This window comes from Dama dama, chromosome 19, assembly GCF_033118175.1.
Source record: "Dama dama isolate Ldn47 chromosome 19, ASM3311817v1, whole genome shotgun sequence".
Taxonomy (NCBI): Eukaryota; Metazoa; Chordata; class Mammalia; order Artiodactyla; family Cervidae; genus Dama; species Dama dama.
The window spans coordinates 28586371-28606351 of record NC_083699.1 but is presented as its reverse complement, the minus strand read 5'-3'; the positions used below and the strand labels follow the sequence as shown (position 1 = coordinate 28606351).

At 35.5% G+C, this 19981-nt stretch overlaps 1 protein-coding gene across 9 annotated transcripts in view; it reads right to left on the bottom strand.

Annotated features, from left to right (window-relative positions):
* Positions 1-3938: 3938 nt before the first annotated feature.
* Positions 3939-19981, bottom strand: part of NAALADL2 (N-acetylated alpha-linked acidic dipeptidase like 2) — a 1498179-nt gene continuing 1482136 nt past the window's right edge. For 8 of the 9 annotated variants that reach the window (XM_061168361.1, XM_061168362.1, XM_061168363.1 and 5 more), the window contains one exon: positions 3939-11304. In XM_061168361.1, coding sequence (XP_061024344.1) covers positions 11106-11304 — 199 coding nt within the window. In that variant the 3' untranslated portion in view covers positions 3939-11105. The remainder of the gene's footprint in view (positions 11305-19981) is intronic. The other variant, XM_061168360.1, reaches the window with a different exon arrangement.

The window sequence follows — 19981 nt, the reverse complement described above, 5'->3', positions numbered from 1 at the left end:
TATTTGTTTTTTCCTTCTCTGCTATATTGGCTTTCCAGCTACATATGCATATTTTTTTCTGGGAAAAGTGACATCTTACATTCATTTAGCGACCTCTTATTTTTCATTTTTAAAGAACTTTCCTTGCTTTATTATTATGTTATAGTTACTTTTTGTGAAAATAATATCTTATCAAATTATCATACACATTAACAATTTAAGGAAGTTCTCTTTTCTTTTAGTAATTTTCATGCTTTAAAATTCCCTTTGCTTTAAATACTTATGTCTACTGTAATGCATGGCAGAAGAAATGTTGGCATTAAATAAGATGGTGGCCGTGGAGATGGAGAAGTATCAGTTTGGGGCTGTATTTTGCAACAAAGCCAATTCAACTGGCTGGTAGATTGGAAGTAGGAAGTAAGGGAAATAAAAGGATCAAAGAAGATTCCTAGTTTTAGTAAGAGAATCCAGAGTATTTACTAACACAAGGAAGAATTTTGAAGAAGAGCAATTTGGGCAAAAAAATATAACTGTAGTGAAATTCTATCTGTAAGCACTTAGGATGTCAGTGAATTCCTTCTAATAATGCCTCTTCCTTTATAAGATTAGTACAGATGAATGAGGAAAGAGCAAATGAATTGGGTTTAAAAAATTGTGTTCTTTAGAAAGACGTATTAGGGTAGTGGTTATAAGTGTGGGTTCCAGGATCAGACCACCTTATTAGAAATGTGTTACTTCAGAAATTGTATTTAGAAAACCAGTGAGAATTCCACAACACACACACATGTATCCACCACCCAAACTGACTAGGGAGGATGTAAAGAAATGAGAAGAAAATCTGTTATAACTCTCCTCCATTTTATTGTATGTGCTTCAGTTCCTTTTTCTGTTTAAAAAAAAAAAGCAATAAAACAAAACAGTTATAGTGTTCTCTGTACCCCTATCCTTACCACTGTTTCCCTCCTACCATGAATCAAATTATTTACTTTTCAGTCTGTATTTTTATACTTTGAATACACGTTAGTCATAGGTATATAATTTTGTACATTTAAATTGTACTTTATGGTTAGAAACATATGCATATTATTCTGCAGAATATACATATGCATAATACATATTATTTTTTCAAAATTTTTGCATGTAGCATATGTATGCCTGGCACAATGGTAAGTCCCTGAAAAATGTCCGCTGTCCTACAGCAATGATGTTGGAGATAAGAATGAAGGAGGAAACAGACAGAACAGGCTCCATCTTGAAAGCAGGATTCCATCTTGGGCTGGACTGTGGACTTTGAGCAGTATGCCCAGTATCTATGGAGACGCCATACCAACTGGAAAATCAGGCCGCTGGAAGAAAGAGCCCCAGGGCTTGTACCTAGGCTCTCCATCGCCTAAAAGAATACCCTAAATATCTGTGTAACCAAATAGAATCATACATTCTATTATGCTTATTGGGGTATGACCACAGACCTATTGATAATTGTCCACTGTTAACTACCTAGGCTTAAGGCATATGAATCATGGGTTATCTTTGTATGTTTGTTTTCCTTTGTACAGACTAGTTTCAGGGAATTTGGAGAGGTGGGTTTGGGCATGTACACTTAGGGTATATAAGGTTTTCACAAAAACTGGTCAGGGTCCTTGGCTAAGAGACTCTGCTTTGGGCCTGCTGGTGTAATAAACTGCACTCCACTATCTACACTGTCCTTCTGAGTGAGTCTGTTTCCCAGAACGCATGACTACAAAAAGAACACCCTGCTTTAGCCTTAATGAGACTGAAGGAAGGCCCAGTGAGTTAGCTATGTAGACTGAACATTTGGTGCCTTTAAGCCATCTCTGCTCTGTCAATATCCTTGTGACAAATTACACTATTGGGAGTCCCTCTGAATCTAGTATTGCCAATAGTTAATCTGAAGTGTTATATTTTATTTGGCTGTGAAATCCTAGAAGAGTGATCCCCAACCTTTTTGTTACCACGAATTGGTCTCATGGAAGACAATTTTTCCACGGACTAGGGCAGGGGTTGAGGAATGGTTCAGATGGTAATGCAAGCGATGGGGAGCTGCAGATGAAGATTCACTAGTTTGTCTGCTGCTCACCTCCTTATGTGCTGCCAGACTCCTGGCCATTGACCAGTACAGGGGTTTTGGGACCCCTGTTCTAGAAAGTAAAACAGTGTTAATCATCTTTATATCTCCAGCCCTTAATGCAGTATCTTGCCTAGAATAGGCTCTCTGTCAATGTTTGCTGAATGAGTAAATGAGTGAAATCTGCTAATCATGCAATAGAGATCCCTTAGCAATAAAGAACTGGCATTTTCTAGTGTATATTTGAGGGAACAAAACTCCTTAGCATTAGAGTTGATACAAATGCTGTTACTTGATGTTAGAGCCTGGCATAGATTTTAAAGCTAAATGGCCTAAAACAAGGTCTGCATGTTTGAGAAAAAAATGGAAGGCAAAAAAGAAAAAGATGATAAAATCTTACAGTGTGTTTCTGATCAAGGCTTATTTCTGTTTGGGTGTAATATACAATACAGATAAATACATAAAAATAAATTGCACAATTGTACTCATCTCACATATCTAGTAAAGTAATGCTCAAAATATTCCAAGCCAGGATTCAACAATACATGAACTGTGAAATTCCCTATGTTCAATATGAATTTAGAAAAGACAGAGGAACCAGAGAGCAAACTGGCAACATTTGCTGGATCATTGAAAAAGCAAGAGAGCTCCAGAAAAACATCTACTTCTGCTTTACTGACTATGCCAAACCCTTTGACTGTGTGGCTCACAGTAAACAGAGGAAAATTCTGAAGGAGATGGGAATACCAGACCACCAGACTTGACTCTGCAGAAATTTGTATGCAGGTCAGGAAGCAACAGTTAGAACTGGACATGGAACAACAGACTGGTTCCAAATAGGAAAAGGAGTACATCAAGGCTGTATATTTTCACCATGCTTGTTTAACTTATATGCAGAGTACATCATGGGAAATGCTGGGCTGGAGGAAGCACAAGCTGGAACCAAGATTGCTGGGAGAAATATCAATAACCTCAGATATGGAGATGACACCACCCTTATGGCAGAAAGTGAAGAAGAACTAAAGAGCCTCTTGATGAAAGTGAAAGAGGAGAGTGAAAAAGTTGGCTTAAAGCTCAACATTCAGAAAACTTAGATCATGGCATCAGGTCCCATCACTTTATGGCAAATGGATTGGGAAACAGTGGCAGACTTTCTTTTTTGGGGCTTCAAAATCACTGCAGATGGTGACTTGCAGCCACGAAATTAAATGACACTTTCTCCTTGGAAGAAAATTTATGACCAATCTGCTGCTGCTAAGTCACTTCAGTCATGTCCGACACTGTGCGACCCCATCCCTGGGATTCTCCAGGCAAGAACACTGGAGTGGGTTGCCATTTCCTTCTCCAATCTAGACAGCATATTAAAAAGCAGAGACATCACTTTGCCAACAAAGGTCTGTCTAGTCAAAGCTATGGTTTTTCTAGTAGTCATGTATGGATGTGAGAGTTGGACTATAAAGAAAGATGAGCACTGAAGAATTGATGCTTTTGAACTGTGGTGTTGGAGAAGACTCTTGAGAGTCCCTTGGACAGCAAGGAGATCCAACCAGTCCAACCTAAAGGAAATCAGTCCTGAATATTCATTGGAAGGACTGATGCTGAAGCTGAAATTCCAATACTTTGGTCACCTGATGCAAAGAACTGACTCATTTGAAAAGACCCTGATACTGGGAAAGATTGAAGGTGGGAGGAGAAGGGGACAACAGAGGATGAGATGGTTGGATGGCACCACCGACTCAATGAACATGAGTTTGAGTCAACTCCAGGAGCTGGTGATGGACAGGGAGGCCGGGTATGCTGTAGTCCATGGAGTCGCAAAGAGTCAGACAAACTGAGAGACTGAACTGATCTGAACTGAAAGATAATTCATTACTAATACAGACTAACAACTAATTCATTTTGTATATTTATAACAAAACACAGTATAACAATGATTTTCACCTGTATTTAATATTTGTAAATGGGCATTTTAAATATTACTGTGTCACTGCACATACACATTACATTTATGAATCAGAAAATATTCCTTAATAGATGCCTTCATTTCATAGTATTCAACTATGTGCAAATATTTAAACAACTAAAATATAAAATATTTACCTGTATTCTTAATGGATATGATGTACCAATCCATTTTTTTGTCACTCCAAATCACAACATACTTTTCTAAGTAAACCATATATCAAGTCATGTGAATAGTACATAAAATGTTGTAAAATAAAATCACAATTGGGTTAAATATAAAAAGCACTAGATTCTTGGTGGACATCCACATATTATAGAAATTAGGCATTCAATCCTATATAGTAATTAAGAAATTAGAGACACATGCCTCTAAATCAATCATCCAAAATCAGTCACAACAAAGACACTAATAATTAATTTCTTTACAATGAAAACATTTCCAAATCACAGATGTAATCTACTCTGAATAATATTCAACACTGTAACAGTTCAGTGCAATTTAATAATTGGGGCACCCCTTGAGAGAGATTTATTTTTTAATCAAACAAATTTAAATGAAGAAATTGTGCTCCAATTTTACCCAAAGTTAATTTCTAAATCTTTGTAAATATTCTGCTTGTCACCATTCTTTTAAGGCTATATTTTTTATTTATTTTTATTATTTTTTATTATACAATTAAGAAATTTTACTCATTATAAAATTTCATATGTCTAAATACTGCTATACTGATGACATGGCTGAAACTATTTCATGTTCCATATTAACATTCCAAACACATATAAAGCTATCATCAATGATGTGCTGATTTTTCTAGATGTCTATAAAAGCAAATTAGCCCCTTAAAGTGTCTTAGAAAGCTTTTTTTCTTTTCTGAATACAACTGCATTCATATTCTACAAGTAGCAAGTCTGAATATGTGGGAAATATTTGCCATTAAACCTTCCTATGTGAAATGTAAATACAAAATCACCTAATAGAGTCCTATCTCAGCTTCTAATTGGAATTATGTATAACATCTTTGGAATATAATTATGTGAGCTACACTTAACAATCTGGGCACTTTGTTTACTGCAGACAAATTGCAATAGTGTAGTAAAATATGTTGTTTCTTATTAAATGGGTATGACAAATTTGTCTTTATAGAGAAATAGCATTTTCTCTGACTTTCAGAATAAGGTGGTCACTTGCAGCAGCTTGATATAAAAGGTAGACAAGTCAACATTAATAAAATACTATCACATATACTGAAAGCATGATTTAACAATGGCTAACAATTTCAGAAGATAAAACACTCCAAGGAGTGTCCACCTGTGTTATTATTATGTTGAATAAATAGTCTTTGAACAAATTAGAGAGCTAAACTTACTGAGCAGGCCAGATAATTAAATAATTACACATTTTGATTGAAAAAAAGATTTAGTTCATTAAAATAGAGACTCTAACTTCATTTCTGTAGCTAAGCTTCTGTTCCAATGCCAAGTTTGTACTTTAATTAGAACAAAAGACCAACATTAACTTCGATACAACATAATAATTCATAATAATGATTGTATATTAATCTCTTGAGCTTGCTGGAATATAGCACATGACATATGGCATGGTACAGGCACCTGTGTGATCCTTTTGGGACTGAGGTGGTGCATATTAATTAGCCCCTGGAAAATAAAATCTGCTTTCTTCTGAGAAAAGCTACTTCAGTGCTTATTGGCTTAAGACATCAAAGGGATTCGAAAGAATGTTGTTAGGTTCTGCCTACACATATTAGAGCTTTGTCTAGATGTAGGCTCTGCATCTAGAATCAACTGCAATTAGCTGAGTTAATTCTTGACAGAGCCTTCTTAAGAAATTAGAGTAGTCATACATTTCTTTGGCCTTGATGATTGTATTTTGCCTAAAAAAAATCAAAATTGCCATTTTGGTTATACAAAACTGCATAACTTTTTTAAAAATTTATTTATTTTACTTTACAACATTGCATAACTATTTTAATTCAAATACAAAATAATCTAACCAGAACATATTAAAATTTGAAGTAGCTTTTTCTTGAATGCTACCTGAAAGTGTCTCAATTTAATCCTTTGCCTTGTAAATTCAGATACCACTTGAATATGAGATTCTAAATGTCTTTAAGAAATATGCCATCTCACAATCAGCCAGCTCTGAAGATTCTTGATGGCCCCAGGAGTGCTCAAGGCACTTCAGTGTACATCTTTGAAGGATAATGGAATGATATTATGGAAATAAAATTCTGGTTGATTAACAGATAAATGTACATTGAAAAGACTAGATACTAAAATTACTTTCTCATAGTTAAAAAAAAAAAAGCCTGATCCCATTGCTAGAGTATATCTAAAAAGGGAAAACAGAACTGAGTGAGCATTGTGGTGACCAAAATAGGTTACGTTTAAAAATTTTCTTTTGCAACTCCTCTTTTAAATTTACCTCACTTGAAATTCTAAACTGCATAAGATAAACCCACTTAACTGAAAAGCATTTACACTTGATGGGGTGCTTAAAACTCTTGGAAGTTTAAGTTCTTTCTAAAGCAATTCTAATGAGTCTTTTTTAAGCTAGCAATATAAACTCAAGCAAGAAATACAAATTTACTAGTGCACCTAGGCAGAATATTTCTTTGCTCAAATATCATATGTCTATTTTTTCTCCTGTGTTGCATCCATGCTCCTGTAATGGAACTGTTAGGTTGCTGATCTATCTTTTGGGATGTATAGACCCATTTGCCTTCCACTCAACACATGGATTGGCAGTTTAAAATATAATTCTATCGAGGGAACTTGTAGTGAAGACACATTTAAATGGTCCTTTAACCATTCTGGTTTAAACCTTTAAACCAGATGACAATGCAATATCAATGAAAAAGTTTAGTTTTTGGAGTAATTAATCACACATACCACAGAATGTCTCATGAGGACACTTTTGGCGAGGTCTACCAACTACGAAAATAGTTTTTCATTTCAGGCAAAGATGCTGATTGTAACAAAAGATGCTGATGGTAACAAATTTTATTTTCGTAACACCTATCTTTGCAATGGGGAAACCTATTGTATGCTATGCATTTAAAAAGTACATGTAATTTAAAATAAAGTCAATTAGTTATTCTGAGATTTAAGTATGATACAAAACTGAGGTTGTAAGTCCCAGCACTTGGTCTTCCCCTGTCATCTAGTTGTCATGATATTCTACAATGGTAGACTTATTTTTGTGCTCTTATTTACCTACTTATTTTTGTGCTCTTATTTACTTATCTTCTAATTTGCCTACATATGTCCACCATTGTTGGGGTGGGCTACCATCATGAGGAATAATGTTGTTGGTTTCTTCAGACACCTTAGTTCAACCAGTGAAGTGGCAGATGACATAGTCTGATCAGTTGTGCAGTAATACATTAAAAATTTCAATAATGTCACTTTCTGTAACTGATTCTTAACTTTCTGTGACACCCAGCATGAAGAACACAGGTCTGGAACCCAGGGGGCCCAGCAGAGACACATACATCAATCATCCTTATTAGCTATGGAACTTGGGCAGTCACTCAACTAAATTTCCTCATCTTTTAAAATAAGTTGGCATGAGGAGTCAAATAGAAAAAAAAAAAGTACATTAAATTGAGAAATGTGCCTGACTTGTAGCAGGCACAGACTTAGATTCATCTGGGGCCTTTTTTGAGAAATACAATGGTTACTCTCTCTTTCTTTAAAATGCCATTATTAGCAAAGCTAGAAGTATCTCCTATTATTGTGACCCTTCAATTTTTTTAGTATGTTGCCACATGATGTTTTCTCAGGAGGACCCAGGATTATTGATGTAGATGAGAAATCATTAAGCATAAGGATCACTTGGGAAATCTTGCTAAAAATATAGATTCCTAGGCTCCCTTCCCCAAAAACCACATTTTGAGAAATACAGATTTAAACTGCCAATTTAATGTAGGGGAAATGCTCTCTTATAAAAGTATTTTGCTTAATACCCTTCTTCCTGAGCACTGGTGTCATGTAGAGACTCTCTCTACTTTCCCACAAGTACACAGGCTTGTGCCGTTTGCGTGAACTCCCTAGGACAGTTCTACTCATTAGGTATATTGAGAGAATGAACTGGTCCCTAATTGAAAAAGCAGTGCTTCCAGCCCATCCAGCATCTGACATAATGACTAGTTACCTAGAATATAATGGAAAAGACCATTTAGAACTCTGTTACATGAGAAAACAAACAAGCTTAAATTTTAGCAGCCCTTCTGCTATTAACTAAAACTGTGACTCTCCCCCAATTCCTTGACCACTTTGCCTGCAGTTACTGTATCTGGTGGGGGTGCTGATGCTTCCCCTGACTGAAGGTAACAGTCTCAGACTTGAATCAGAGTGTCTTAGGCTTTTTTTTTTGACTCTGGACTCTGTACTTTTTTACAAAGAGTGGTATTCCAGGTGTACCCTGCCTGAACCCAAATTGCAGTGGTCCACATCTGCCACCTTTTCTTGGGGGAATAATCATTTATGATTCATTATGGACTGGCACAATGCTATGTATGAAGGGTGGTGAGAAGTACCAGGCACCCAGATATTTCAGCAGCAATTTAACCTAACTACCAATTCACTGAAAATACTTATTAATAACTTGCATAGGATTTTATTTACTTGGATCATTAGGGGAAAATTTAAATGACATAAATTTCAAGGAACCCTGAGGTAATCAGACTATAGCAGTAATGTTTCTAGTTAAGAGGTTCGTTTCAGTCAAAGATGAGCAGCATTTATAGAACTGGTGGATATCTGTTTCAATTATAATTCAGTTTCTTAACATAATCTCTTAAATAGGCTAATAAAAACATGTTTGTCAATAATTAACTTCAGTTTCTGAGTATCAAATATCATATGATTTAGAAGTAATAAGTACAGAATATTGAGACTTTGATCTGTGCAATGTGGGTTAGCTAAATACACAATCTTTCAACAAAAATGTGCAAACACAAATATTCATGTTCTCAACTCTATTGGAGTCTAAAGGAGTGAATTTACTTAGGATTTTGTTCTAAAATGATAAACTACCAAATCAATAATTATTTGTCTTTGTCTATTTTAAACCCAGCTCCAAAGGAAGAATTAAAATGAACACACTGAAATTTAATTCACTATTTCTGATCCTTTGGTACAGGGATTCTATTATTTGACCTGACCCCAATCTGTATGTGTATTCCTCTTGCCTCTTTTCTCCTCTTTTTCTGTGGAAGGAGAGAGGGTACTGACACCAAGGCATGTGGGAGTTTGGTTCTTTAGCCCCTTCCTGTAGCCACTTCTCAACATGGCAAATACTTTCAGACAAACACATGCATTGGTTAGAAATATATATTGTAAGGCAGTTTCCTTTCTTATGTAAAATATGTGCACACAAACAATTCATTGAAACTGAGTTTCTGCTTGAATTATCTAGCTAATTGCTTCAATTCTCTTCTTTGCCTTGAGCACATAAACATTACTTATAGTAAGAACAGCTGACCCTTATAAATCAGTTAATCAATGCTGACAATTCTTTCCCTTTAACATCAGTTTTCCTTTAAACTAAGATTAGGTGTATGTTCATTCATACACATAAAAGATTTAGACCTATAGGCACTATTTGTGAAGTTGCTTTGGAGGTGTGTGATAGGGACATGTGTTTGAATGTTGTGTTAGAGAAAAATAATCCACATGAAATACTCTGAAGATATGCTTCCTTAGAGAAATTGCTTTATCCAATACTAAATCAATTTCTAAAGGTAAGCTCAGAGTTTAAACACTTAATGGGATTCTGTGGTTTGGGGAATAGTGGATACTAAGGCCATTCAGTGGCCTTAGGATGAAAAGCTTCATTTTCAACATGAGAGAGGAACTGAAGCATGGGAAAGATACACTCTTAAAGTAATAAAGTATTTTCTGCCTAAAAGTAGAAGCATGAATATATTATGTGTTGTCATGTCAATCAAAAGTAAGGATAGAGAAGGAAAAAAAAGGTTTTTCATAGAATTAAGGAGCTTTTTTGTTGATCAAAACAACTATTTCATTCATCAGAAGTCCTTTTTGCTAGTGGCAGAAATAGCAATTTGATACTTTTTAAGATATTTTGGGTTTTCAAAGAGAAACTTTGCTACTTTCCTGTGGAAATTATATGGTATTCTGAGAAAACTGCCTTTCAGAAAGGAGTTTCAGAAAAGATACATGAATGAGGAGCAAAGTGAGATGCTTTCATTTTAAAGTAGCTCTATTTCAGTGCTTCCAACAGAAACAACACAGGAAGAAATACATATTTTCTCCCTCATAAGACATATATCACTCCTGAAATTTTTACAAAATCAACTGAGACAAATTAGGGGTTTCAAAGCTAGTCACCTTATAAGTGGTTAGGAAAAAAATTGACAATTAAATTGCTCTGTGCAGCTACCTTGCGATTTTCCCCTGGAATGTTTATGGCTCTTTTTTTTTAATTAATACTTAAAAAAATACATTTTCATAACCAGTGTATTACTACATCTAGTTGTGTTATAAACAGGCACTTCATTTCATAAAACAGACACATTCAAAGTGGTTTTCGTCAACCAATCACTCAGTCAGAATACTTGTTGTTCATATTGAATATTTGATAGTGAAAGTTAATCTGAAACCATATCAACTGTCCATTTCTATTACAGAAGCTAGGTCATTAAAGCTCTAACACAGGTAATCATTTCTATTCCTACATGTTTTATCCATAGGAACAAAGACTGTCCAGAACGTCTTTGAAATTTTTTCCCCAAATATTTTATATATATATATATAGAAAAATACAGCAGATTTCTTTTTAATAGATAAATCTTAAGTATTATTTTCAATAACTTGCTTTTACATAATCAGAAATCTAGATATAAGAAAAATATTAAATGTGCAAAATGCTCTTTTTACACGTACATCAAAAAATACAAAGGAAGAATAGCTTTATACTTATATAAAAAGCCATTGAGGGGAAAAAGTCTTCCATGTCAGAAAATCTGGTGAGATTAGAGCTTTTTCTTGAGGAATTGTAAACAAACTTTTTAAAATGCTGAGAGTTTTCTCAGTTCTTTCCAACTAAGACACTCTCGAACACATCAAGTCCTGCTTTGAAGTAAACCTGAGCTGCATTAATGCTATTCAACACCTCTGACAGGGCTTCTTGAAGGGTCTCATTTGATGCAAGTGACTTGCAGCGCTCCCAAGCCTCCAGGAGTATTGAAAACTGGCTTGTCTTCCCATCAAGGTGGTATAGGATATTTCTGAAAAAAAAATAAAAAATAAAAAACACAGAATGAATAAATGTTTTAGGCACCATGCTATTTTTGTATCAAACACTGTAAAAAATATTTTCAAGAAACAGTGATGCTTTAAATAAATGAAATAATTATGAGAATACAATATTATCATTTTGAGGCCACTATTGAATGAATGGATTTGGACATTGATCATCAAAAGTTCCCTCTAGTGATGAGAGATATAGAACTAGACAGTATGTACCTCCTGATGGAAGTACACAATACTATCAATGAAATAAAGTATTTTTGCTAAAAAAGAAAAACAAACAAAAAAACCCACTGAATCTGATGAAGCTTCTAAGTCTAATTGCTCATAAACACAAGGGACAGAAAATATAAAAATAATACTGCAGTGTGTCATCAGCAAAATACTGTGAGAAATTCTATAGGATAAATGGCCCAGTTTATTCAATGACCAAATTATAACAAGAAATGGGTGACAGAGGAACTGCTAGACCAGGGTTTCTCAGCCTTTCACTGTTGACTTTTGTTAGGGGTGGGGGCTGAGGTAGATAGTTCTTTATTGTGGCAGCAGTCCTGTGCATTGAAGGATATTTAGCACTATCCCTGACCTCTACCCACTGGGTACCAGTAACACCCCTCCTGTGGTTGTCCCAGTTAATTTGAACTACTGTACCAGAATACCATCGACTGGGTGGCTTAAGCAATAAGCATTTATTTTTCACAGTTTTGAAAGCTAATCCCAAGATCAGCATGCCAGTACAAACAGATTGTCGGTGAGGGGCCTCTCCCTGGCCTATTGCATGCAGACAGAGGGATCCCATGTCTTCTCTTCTTTTTGTAAGGGCTTTAATCCCATAATGAGGGCCCCACCTGTATAACCAAACCTAAGTTGAATTAGGTTCTCCAAAATATAGCCCCATTGAGGTTAAGATTTTAATGCATGTCTTTATACTGGGAAGACACAAACATTCAGTTCATAGCTGTTTTACAAACCAAAAATGTCTCCAGACTGCCAAAATTGTCCCTTACAAGGCAAAATTGCCCCCAGTTGAAAGCTGCTGCTTTAGATTACAAGAAACAACAACCCATGTATATCTGTAAAGTACAGATTTTCTAGGTCTTTATTCAAACAATTTTAAAAATGAGAACTAGTATAAAAGTTAATACTACTTAAGGATTTGTTAATATTAACAAACAATATTTTAGGTATGATAATGGTATTATCAGCATATTTTCAAAGTGTTCTTAACTTCTAGAAATACATACAGTAATATTTGTGAATGAAAAGTTACTACAGTTAAAATTTGCTTCTAAATATTTGGAAGGAAAAAAGGAGAGTGGAACTATGGACATCACAGGTAGAATAAGATTGCTAATAATTGTTGAAATGGGTAATGTATTCATTATCCTGTTCTCTTTCTTTGTATGTGTTTGACATTTAGAATATCTTCTCATAAGTGTAGAGTATGTAATATGATGGTGCTTTGAAATTTATCCTAATATCTGAGAAAGAGGTATTTGGCCTTGGGCAGGTCAAAAGAGATTCCTTTTATTAGTTGATAAGTAGAAAGAGATGCAGTTTGGTAGAAAGGAATGGATTATTGCATCATTTGACTTATTTCCAAAAAAAAAAAAAAAAAACCTATCTGAGCTAGCTGAAATTCCGTGCTCTAATATGAGAGGCAAATATATAAATAATTAAAATAAGGTCATTAATTGTCATGCTAGACATGTAAAGTCTAGTGATAACAGATGAAGGATTGCCACTGGCAAAGTTTATCATGGAGAATACTTCATCTTGAAGGATGATGGGAACTACCAGCTATAAGGGCAAAAGAAAGGAAATAAGCTAGAAAGTGGATATAACACCGTATGCAGGAGGAATTAGCATATGCAGAGGTATGGATTTATAAAACAGCTTACTATTCTTAGTGGATCAGTGCCAGTGCTTCTGTATGATCAGGGCACAAGGCCAGAGTGGGCAGCTATAGAAGAGTTAGGAGAGCAAGCCATTGGCCACATCATACCAGGCCTTCCATACCAAGCTAAGGAGGTTATACTTTTTCTTATGGGCAGTAGGAAACTAATGAAAGTTTTTAAGAAAGAAAGAAAGATTATTTGACTTTATTTTGGTATAGTTACTTTGGTTATAATTCAAAACCTAGAGAACCACTTACTGCAGATGAGCAGTGAACAAAGATGTCAGTGACGCTAGTGGTAAAGAATCCACCTGCCAATAAAGGAGACACAAGAGATGCAGGTTTGATCCCTGGGTCAGAAAGATCCCCTGGAGAGGAAATGGCCACCCACTCCAGTATTCTTGCCTGAGAAATTCCATGGTCAGAGAAGCGTAGTGGACTACAGTCCATGGGGTCACAAAGAGTCAGACATGATTGATCAAATGGAGCAAGGATGCATGTTAAGTTTGAGATGGTGGAGCAAGGGCCACAGCATAAGATTTAGTTAATTTATAATTATCCCTAGTACTGACCTAGTGCAGAAGGGATAGGCTACTCACTCCAGTATTCTTGGTCATTCCTTGTGGCTCAGCAGGTAAAGAATCCTCCTGCAATGTAGGAGACCTGGGTTCAATCCCTAGGTTGGGAAGATCCCCTGAAGAAGGGAAAGGCTACCCACTCCAGTATTCTGGCCTGGAGAATTCCATGGACTGTATAGTCCATGGGGTCAGAAAGAGTTGGACATGACTGAGTGACTTTCACTCACTAGCACTGATCTCAGTTTTAGATAGAATTCTGGATCATTGTTTCCTAGCTGATCAAGACTCCACTACTTGAGCCTCTCCTGAACTTCATAAGCTCAATAATGAAGCCTATAATGTTAGTGCAAATTACATCAATTAGGTTATTTTGCATTCTCCTGTACGCCGGTGGTGAATGGACATTGAAATCTGCTTACTCCCTCATGACAGAACCCTACAAGTTATCTCTTTTCCTTAAGTATCCAACTGGTCTCTGAAGATACTCACTCTTCCATCTTTTTCATGTCTTTTTGTCTCTGTTATTGGGCCCTGATCCCAATATTTTCAAGGACAAATTATGATATCATTGCTTTACATGTTTGAGTTGAGAAATATGTTACTTTATCAAGTCTATATATGTTACTTTATCAAGACCAACCTAGACACCATATTAAAAAACAGAGACATTACTTTGCCAGCAAAGGTCTGTCTAGTCAAAGTTATGGTTTTTCCAGTAGTCATGTATGAATGTGAGAGTTGAATTATAAAGAAAGCTGAGCACTGAAGAATTGATGCTTTTGAACTATGGTGTTGGAGAAGACTCTTGAGAGTCCCTTGGATTTCAAGGAGATACAACCAATCCATCCTAATGGGAATCAGTCCTGAATATTCATTGGAAGGACTGATGCTGAAGCTGAAACTCCAATGCTTTGGCCACCTGATGTGAACAGTTGACTCTTTAACGCTTCTGTTTCACCCTCATCCAGAGGCTCTTTAGCCCCTCTTCCCTTTCTGCCATTAGAGTGGTATCATCTGCATTTCAGAGGTATGCAGATGATACCACTTTGTATTAAGGAAATTTGTAGTCATAAAACTTTGTATTAGGAACATATCTTCTCTTTAGATATGGGAGGGGAAAAAAAAACATCTTCCAAATGGAGAGGCAAGTTGGTCACGAGCAATGCTTTAGCTATGAGAAAGGAAATGGCAACCCACTCCAGTATTCTTGCCTGGAAAACTCTGTGGACAGAGGACCCTTGGTAGGCTATAGTCCATGGGTTTGCAAAGAGTTGGACATGACTGAGCAACTTCACATACCCTGAGAAAAATGTGGATTCAGTTTATAAGGAGAATATTCCTTGAAATAGAGATTTCCGTCTTGCTATTTCCGCAACCTTCATAAAATTAAAGAACTTTTCAGAAGAAGCCACTGTGCTGTGTTAAAATAATCATGTAAGAATATGTATATACATAGACTTATGTATACATGTGTTTTATGAGTAAAAGTTTTTACTATATAAAACTGACAAAATAATGAAAATTAGCAAAACACCTAATGGAAGTTTCCCTAAACATTCATTTTATATTATTAAATTGGTGGGGGTGTGTGTGGCTAAAAAAACCCCGCTAATACAGAGGAACCTTGATACAAGCATGGAATTTTCCCAGAAGAAGATGAAACTGCTTCAGACAGTCATATGTATTCTCCTACATGACAGAGGCTATACACAAGTCACAATTTTCATGTTAACATAATCCTTAATTGCCATAGAAAAAGGAGTGGATTTTAGTGTCAGGATACCTGTCAAACATTTTTAAATTCACAGTAAACCATTTAGATAAATTGATATATAAAAATTGGTTTAGTGTTTTGACAATAAAAGTAGTTTAAAATATATTTTAATTAATCATTTAAAAAAGTATTCATTGTAGACAACTTATACTGCTTTACTACTAAGGGTTAGTGTAAGAAAAATATTTTATCATCTCATTAATATTCATAGTTTTGAATTCTCTTCCTCTACTTTATTAGTTTCATGTTTAATTATAAATCATTTAATGGCAAATATATTTCTGGAGTTTAAGAGTGCAAAAATATTTTCAAAACCTGTACCAAATACTTCCATTCCTTGAGGGTATGCTATTCAGCATGCTGACAAAGATATTGTAATCATTGTTATTCAGATCTGCCCTTTAAATGAGTTGTACCATTGCAATTAATACATTATGGGAAATACGTTTAATGATTTGGGTGCTGTTATAGTGACTATTCCACATATTCAAAGCCCACTAGCATGAAATATATTCCTAAATACACATTCTATGGTTATTAAATGTTAAATGTTATTAATATTCAGTTTAATGATAAGATATTAATAAAACATGCTCATAAAGGTTATAGGATTAATCCTTCAATGACAGTTAATTTAAGCATGAGCACAATCTCTAATATATTTACATAAAACTTCAGCCATAACTAGTATAAAATATTGAGAAGAGAGATAATGTGGAAGAATAAAAATTCACAGTAGAAAAAATGTTTAGGTCTAAGTACAACACATACAATCACTGTGGTTTTTTAAAAAACTGGAAAGCAATACATATAATCCTTAAAGACCAATGCAATGGAATCTGCAATGTGCCAACATTTGCTTTTTTCTAACTTGTAAGCAGCTCAGTAACACTTTTGTAATGACTGTAAACAAGCCATGTGCATAGAAATGGGTCCTTTTTGGTTTGTGAAAATTCTACAGGGAGCTAAACACACTTTCCATATGCTACATGATTCAAGTAGTAGGCTGTGGCAAGCTATTATGTAAGATAAACACTCATATCCATTTCAAGCCAAACTGGATACAAATCAGCTTAAAACTACAGATATTTAGATTCTGGTTGAAGATAAGTGACTAGTATTCTTTCATCATAGTTTAAGAGAGAAACTTCATGTGGGGCAGTTGCTGACTTAAGGCAATTGATCTTTATTATAGTAGAATGTATTTATTTTTTACTTTGATAGATTGTTTTACCTTAAATTGAGGAAAACAAAAATACCTTCTTTAAGCTTTCATGAGAAGGATAATTTCACCTATTGATTTTTCAGAAGCAGCTTATCTTTTTACTAGTTCTCTTTTGCATACTAAAAACCATTTAGCTTTCTGCTAACAGAAAATAAAGTTCAGTATTTGTAGATCTTTTCCCAAAATGTATCATCACATTATTTTTGTTGTGTTATTTGAATGGAAGACCAAAAAAAAAAAAAAACAAAAAAAACAACACACAAAACCCAGCCACATATGTGTCTATATACTTCTTAGTTCTGAGACATTTCTTACATGTTCATTCATTGGTTAAGTACCCTTGGGGAGCAAAACTGCTACTATATCATGTTTTTAGTATGCAAGTTATTCTTACCTTTGAAAATATTTCAATTAGATCAGTGTTTGTTATGGAAGCTTCTAAGCCAAAAGGTCTTTTTTTTTTTCCCATTTATTTTTATTAGTTGGAGGCTAATTACTTTACAATATTGTAGTGGTTTTTGTCATACATTGACATGAATCAGCCATGGATTTACATGTATTCCCCATCCCAATCCCCCTCCCACCTTCCTCTCCACCCGATCCCTCTGGGTCTTCCCAGTGCACCAGGCCTGAGCACTTGTCTCATGCATCTAACCTGGGCTGGTGATCTGTTTCTCCCTAGATAATATACATGTTTTGATGCTGTTCTCTCAAAACATCCCACCCTCGCCTTCTCCCCCAGAGTCCAAAAGTCTTCTGTCCATCTGTGTTTCTTATATTCTCATGTTATATGACCAAAATTGAACCTCAGTTAAATGGAGTTAAAAAATGTCAACAGTATGCATCAGAATATTCAAATATGTTTCTCCTTCTCATGTATAGAATCATATTTTTCAGATTAGGAAAGACTTGGAATTAACCAACAGCCAGTCAAAAGGCACATGTCTTGTAGGAAAATAGAGTGGAAAGAAAGTGAGAAAATACCCTTGAAGAGTTTCAATGTCAAGAGTCTGTTCTTTACAACCACAAGGAGTTACATGCCTTATTGAACCATTCCTGCTCTTAAACCTGCTTTAGTTCAATTCAGAAGTTTCCTGGCAGAAAGAATGGACTGTGTTATTAATTCAATAAATCACCATCCTATTTGCATACACATAACATGCATTTCAGTATGGCATGTAGAGACATCAGACCTAATTAAAATATTACTTAATTGAAATCATTTTAGTAGTTATCATGTTTAAAATAACATTAATTCCACCCTCATGCCTATCTTCTCTCATCTGTAACAATTTGGATCTTATAAATGTAATTCATACAGTCATCCTGACCCACACACAACACAAAGAGACTACTAAAAGGAAAGTGTAATACATTATTGATGACACTAATGAAATTACAACACACATCACTCATTTTAATGGGTCTGTTTCAATGACATATCACGGTGACCAGGAAAGCGCAGTGCCAAACTCAGAAACCTAATTAATAACTCCCAGCAGCATCAGTGAAGGAGATGAAGCATCTTTACTCAACTGACAAATCTTTTCCACTCAGCTAAAGCAAAGGAAAACTGAAGAAAATGAATTTTGAAACAAAGGCATCTAAAGTCTTCATGAGTCATTTCCTTGCGTGTGAATTAGCAAATTAATGATGGAAATGATGACTCTCTTTCAAATGTTCCTTTTATATTCATAAATGCACAAAGGATGCCACCCATTCTAAATGTGAATTAATATTCATTAGACCCCATGTCGAGAAAGTCCTAAATGAAATCACACTAAATAATAAGTCATGTCTTTTAAAATTGACTGGGTATGCATGTGGAATGCAGAAAGAAAAGGTCAGTTCAGTACCTCACAATTGTTGCTCACTCTTTTTAGGGATTATATGAGTTGTACTCCATAATTAACAGTGGATTACTGTATTTATATCAACATTAGAAAATATTATGTGACTTGGATACTCTATCCATGAGAAGTCACAGAATACCTAGCTATACTATTTATAGTACAACTGTCCATTCAGCTAAATTTAAATATGGTCTATACTAGCAAAAGCATCAATGAGAATTAAGACCATTGTTGATACTGTCAAGCCGTAAATTCACTTTGCAGACAACTGAGGCAGAAATACATGTATGGTAGATTGTTTGTTTGCAAAAATGGCTACAGTTGTTCTCCCTGTATGCAGGCCGCTTCAGAAAATGACTGCAGTTCTTTCCAACAAGAGGTGGGGTCTATAATCAAGAAATGGGCCAAAGAACTAAACAGACATTTCTCCAAAGAAGATATACAGATGGCTAAAAAACACATGAAAAAATGCTCAACATCACTCATTATCAGAGAAATGCAAATCAAAACCACAATGAGGTACCATCTCATGCTGGTCAGAATGGCTGCTATCCAAAAGTCTACAAGCAATAAATGCTGGAGAGGGTGTGGAGAAAAGGGAACCCTCTTACACTGTTGGTGGGAATGCAAACTAGTATAGCTACTATGGAGAACAGTGTGGAGATTGCTTAAAAAACTGGAAATAGAACTGCCATATGACCCAGCAATCCCACTGCTGGGCATACACACCAAGGAAACCAGAATTGAAAGAGACATATGTACCCCAATGTTCATCACAGCACTGCTTACAACAGCTAGGACATGGAAGCAACTTGGAGGTCCATCAACAAACAGATAACAAAGCTGTGGTACATATACACAATGGAATATTACTCAGCCATTAAAAAGAATGCATTTGAATCAGTTCTAATGAGGTGGATGAAACGAGCCTATTATACAGAGTGAAGTAAGTCAGAAAGATAAACACCAATACAGTATATTAACACATATATATGGAATTTAGAAAGAGAGTAACAATGACCCTACATGTGAGACAGCAAAAGAGACACAGATGTAAAGAACAGACTTTTGGACTCTGTGGGGGAAGGCAAGGGTGGGATGATTTGAGAGAATAGCACTGAAACATGTATATTACCACATGTGAAATAGATCGCCAGTCCAGGTTTGATACATGAGACAGGGCGCTCAGGGCCAGTGCACTGGGATGACCCTGAGGGATGGTGTGGGGAGGGAGGCAGGAAGGGGGTCCAGGATGGGGGACACATGTACACCCATGGCTGATTCATGTCAATGTATGGCAAAAACCACCACAATATTGTAAAGTAATT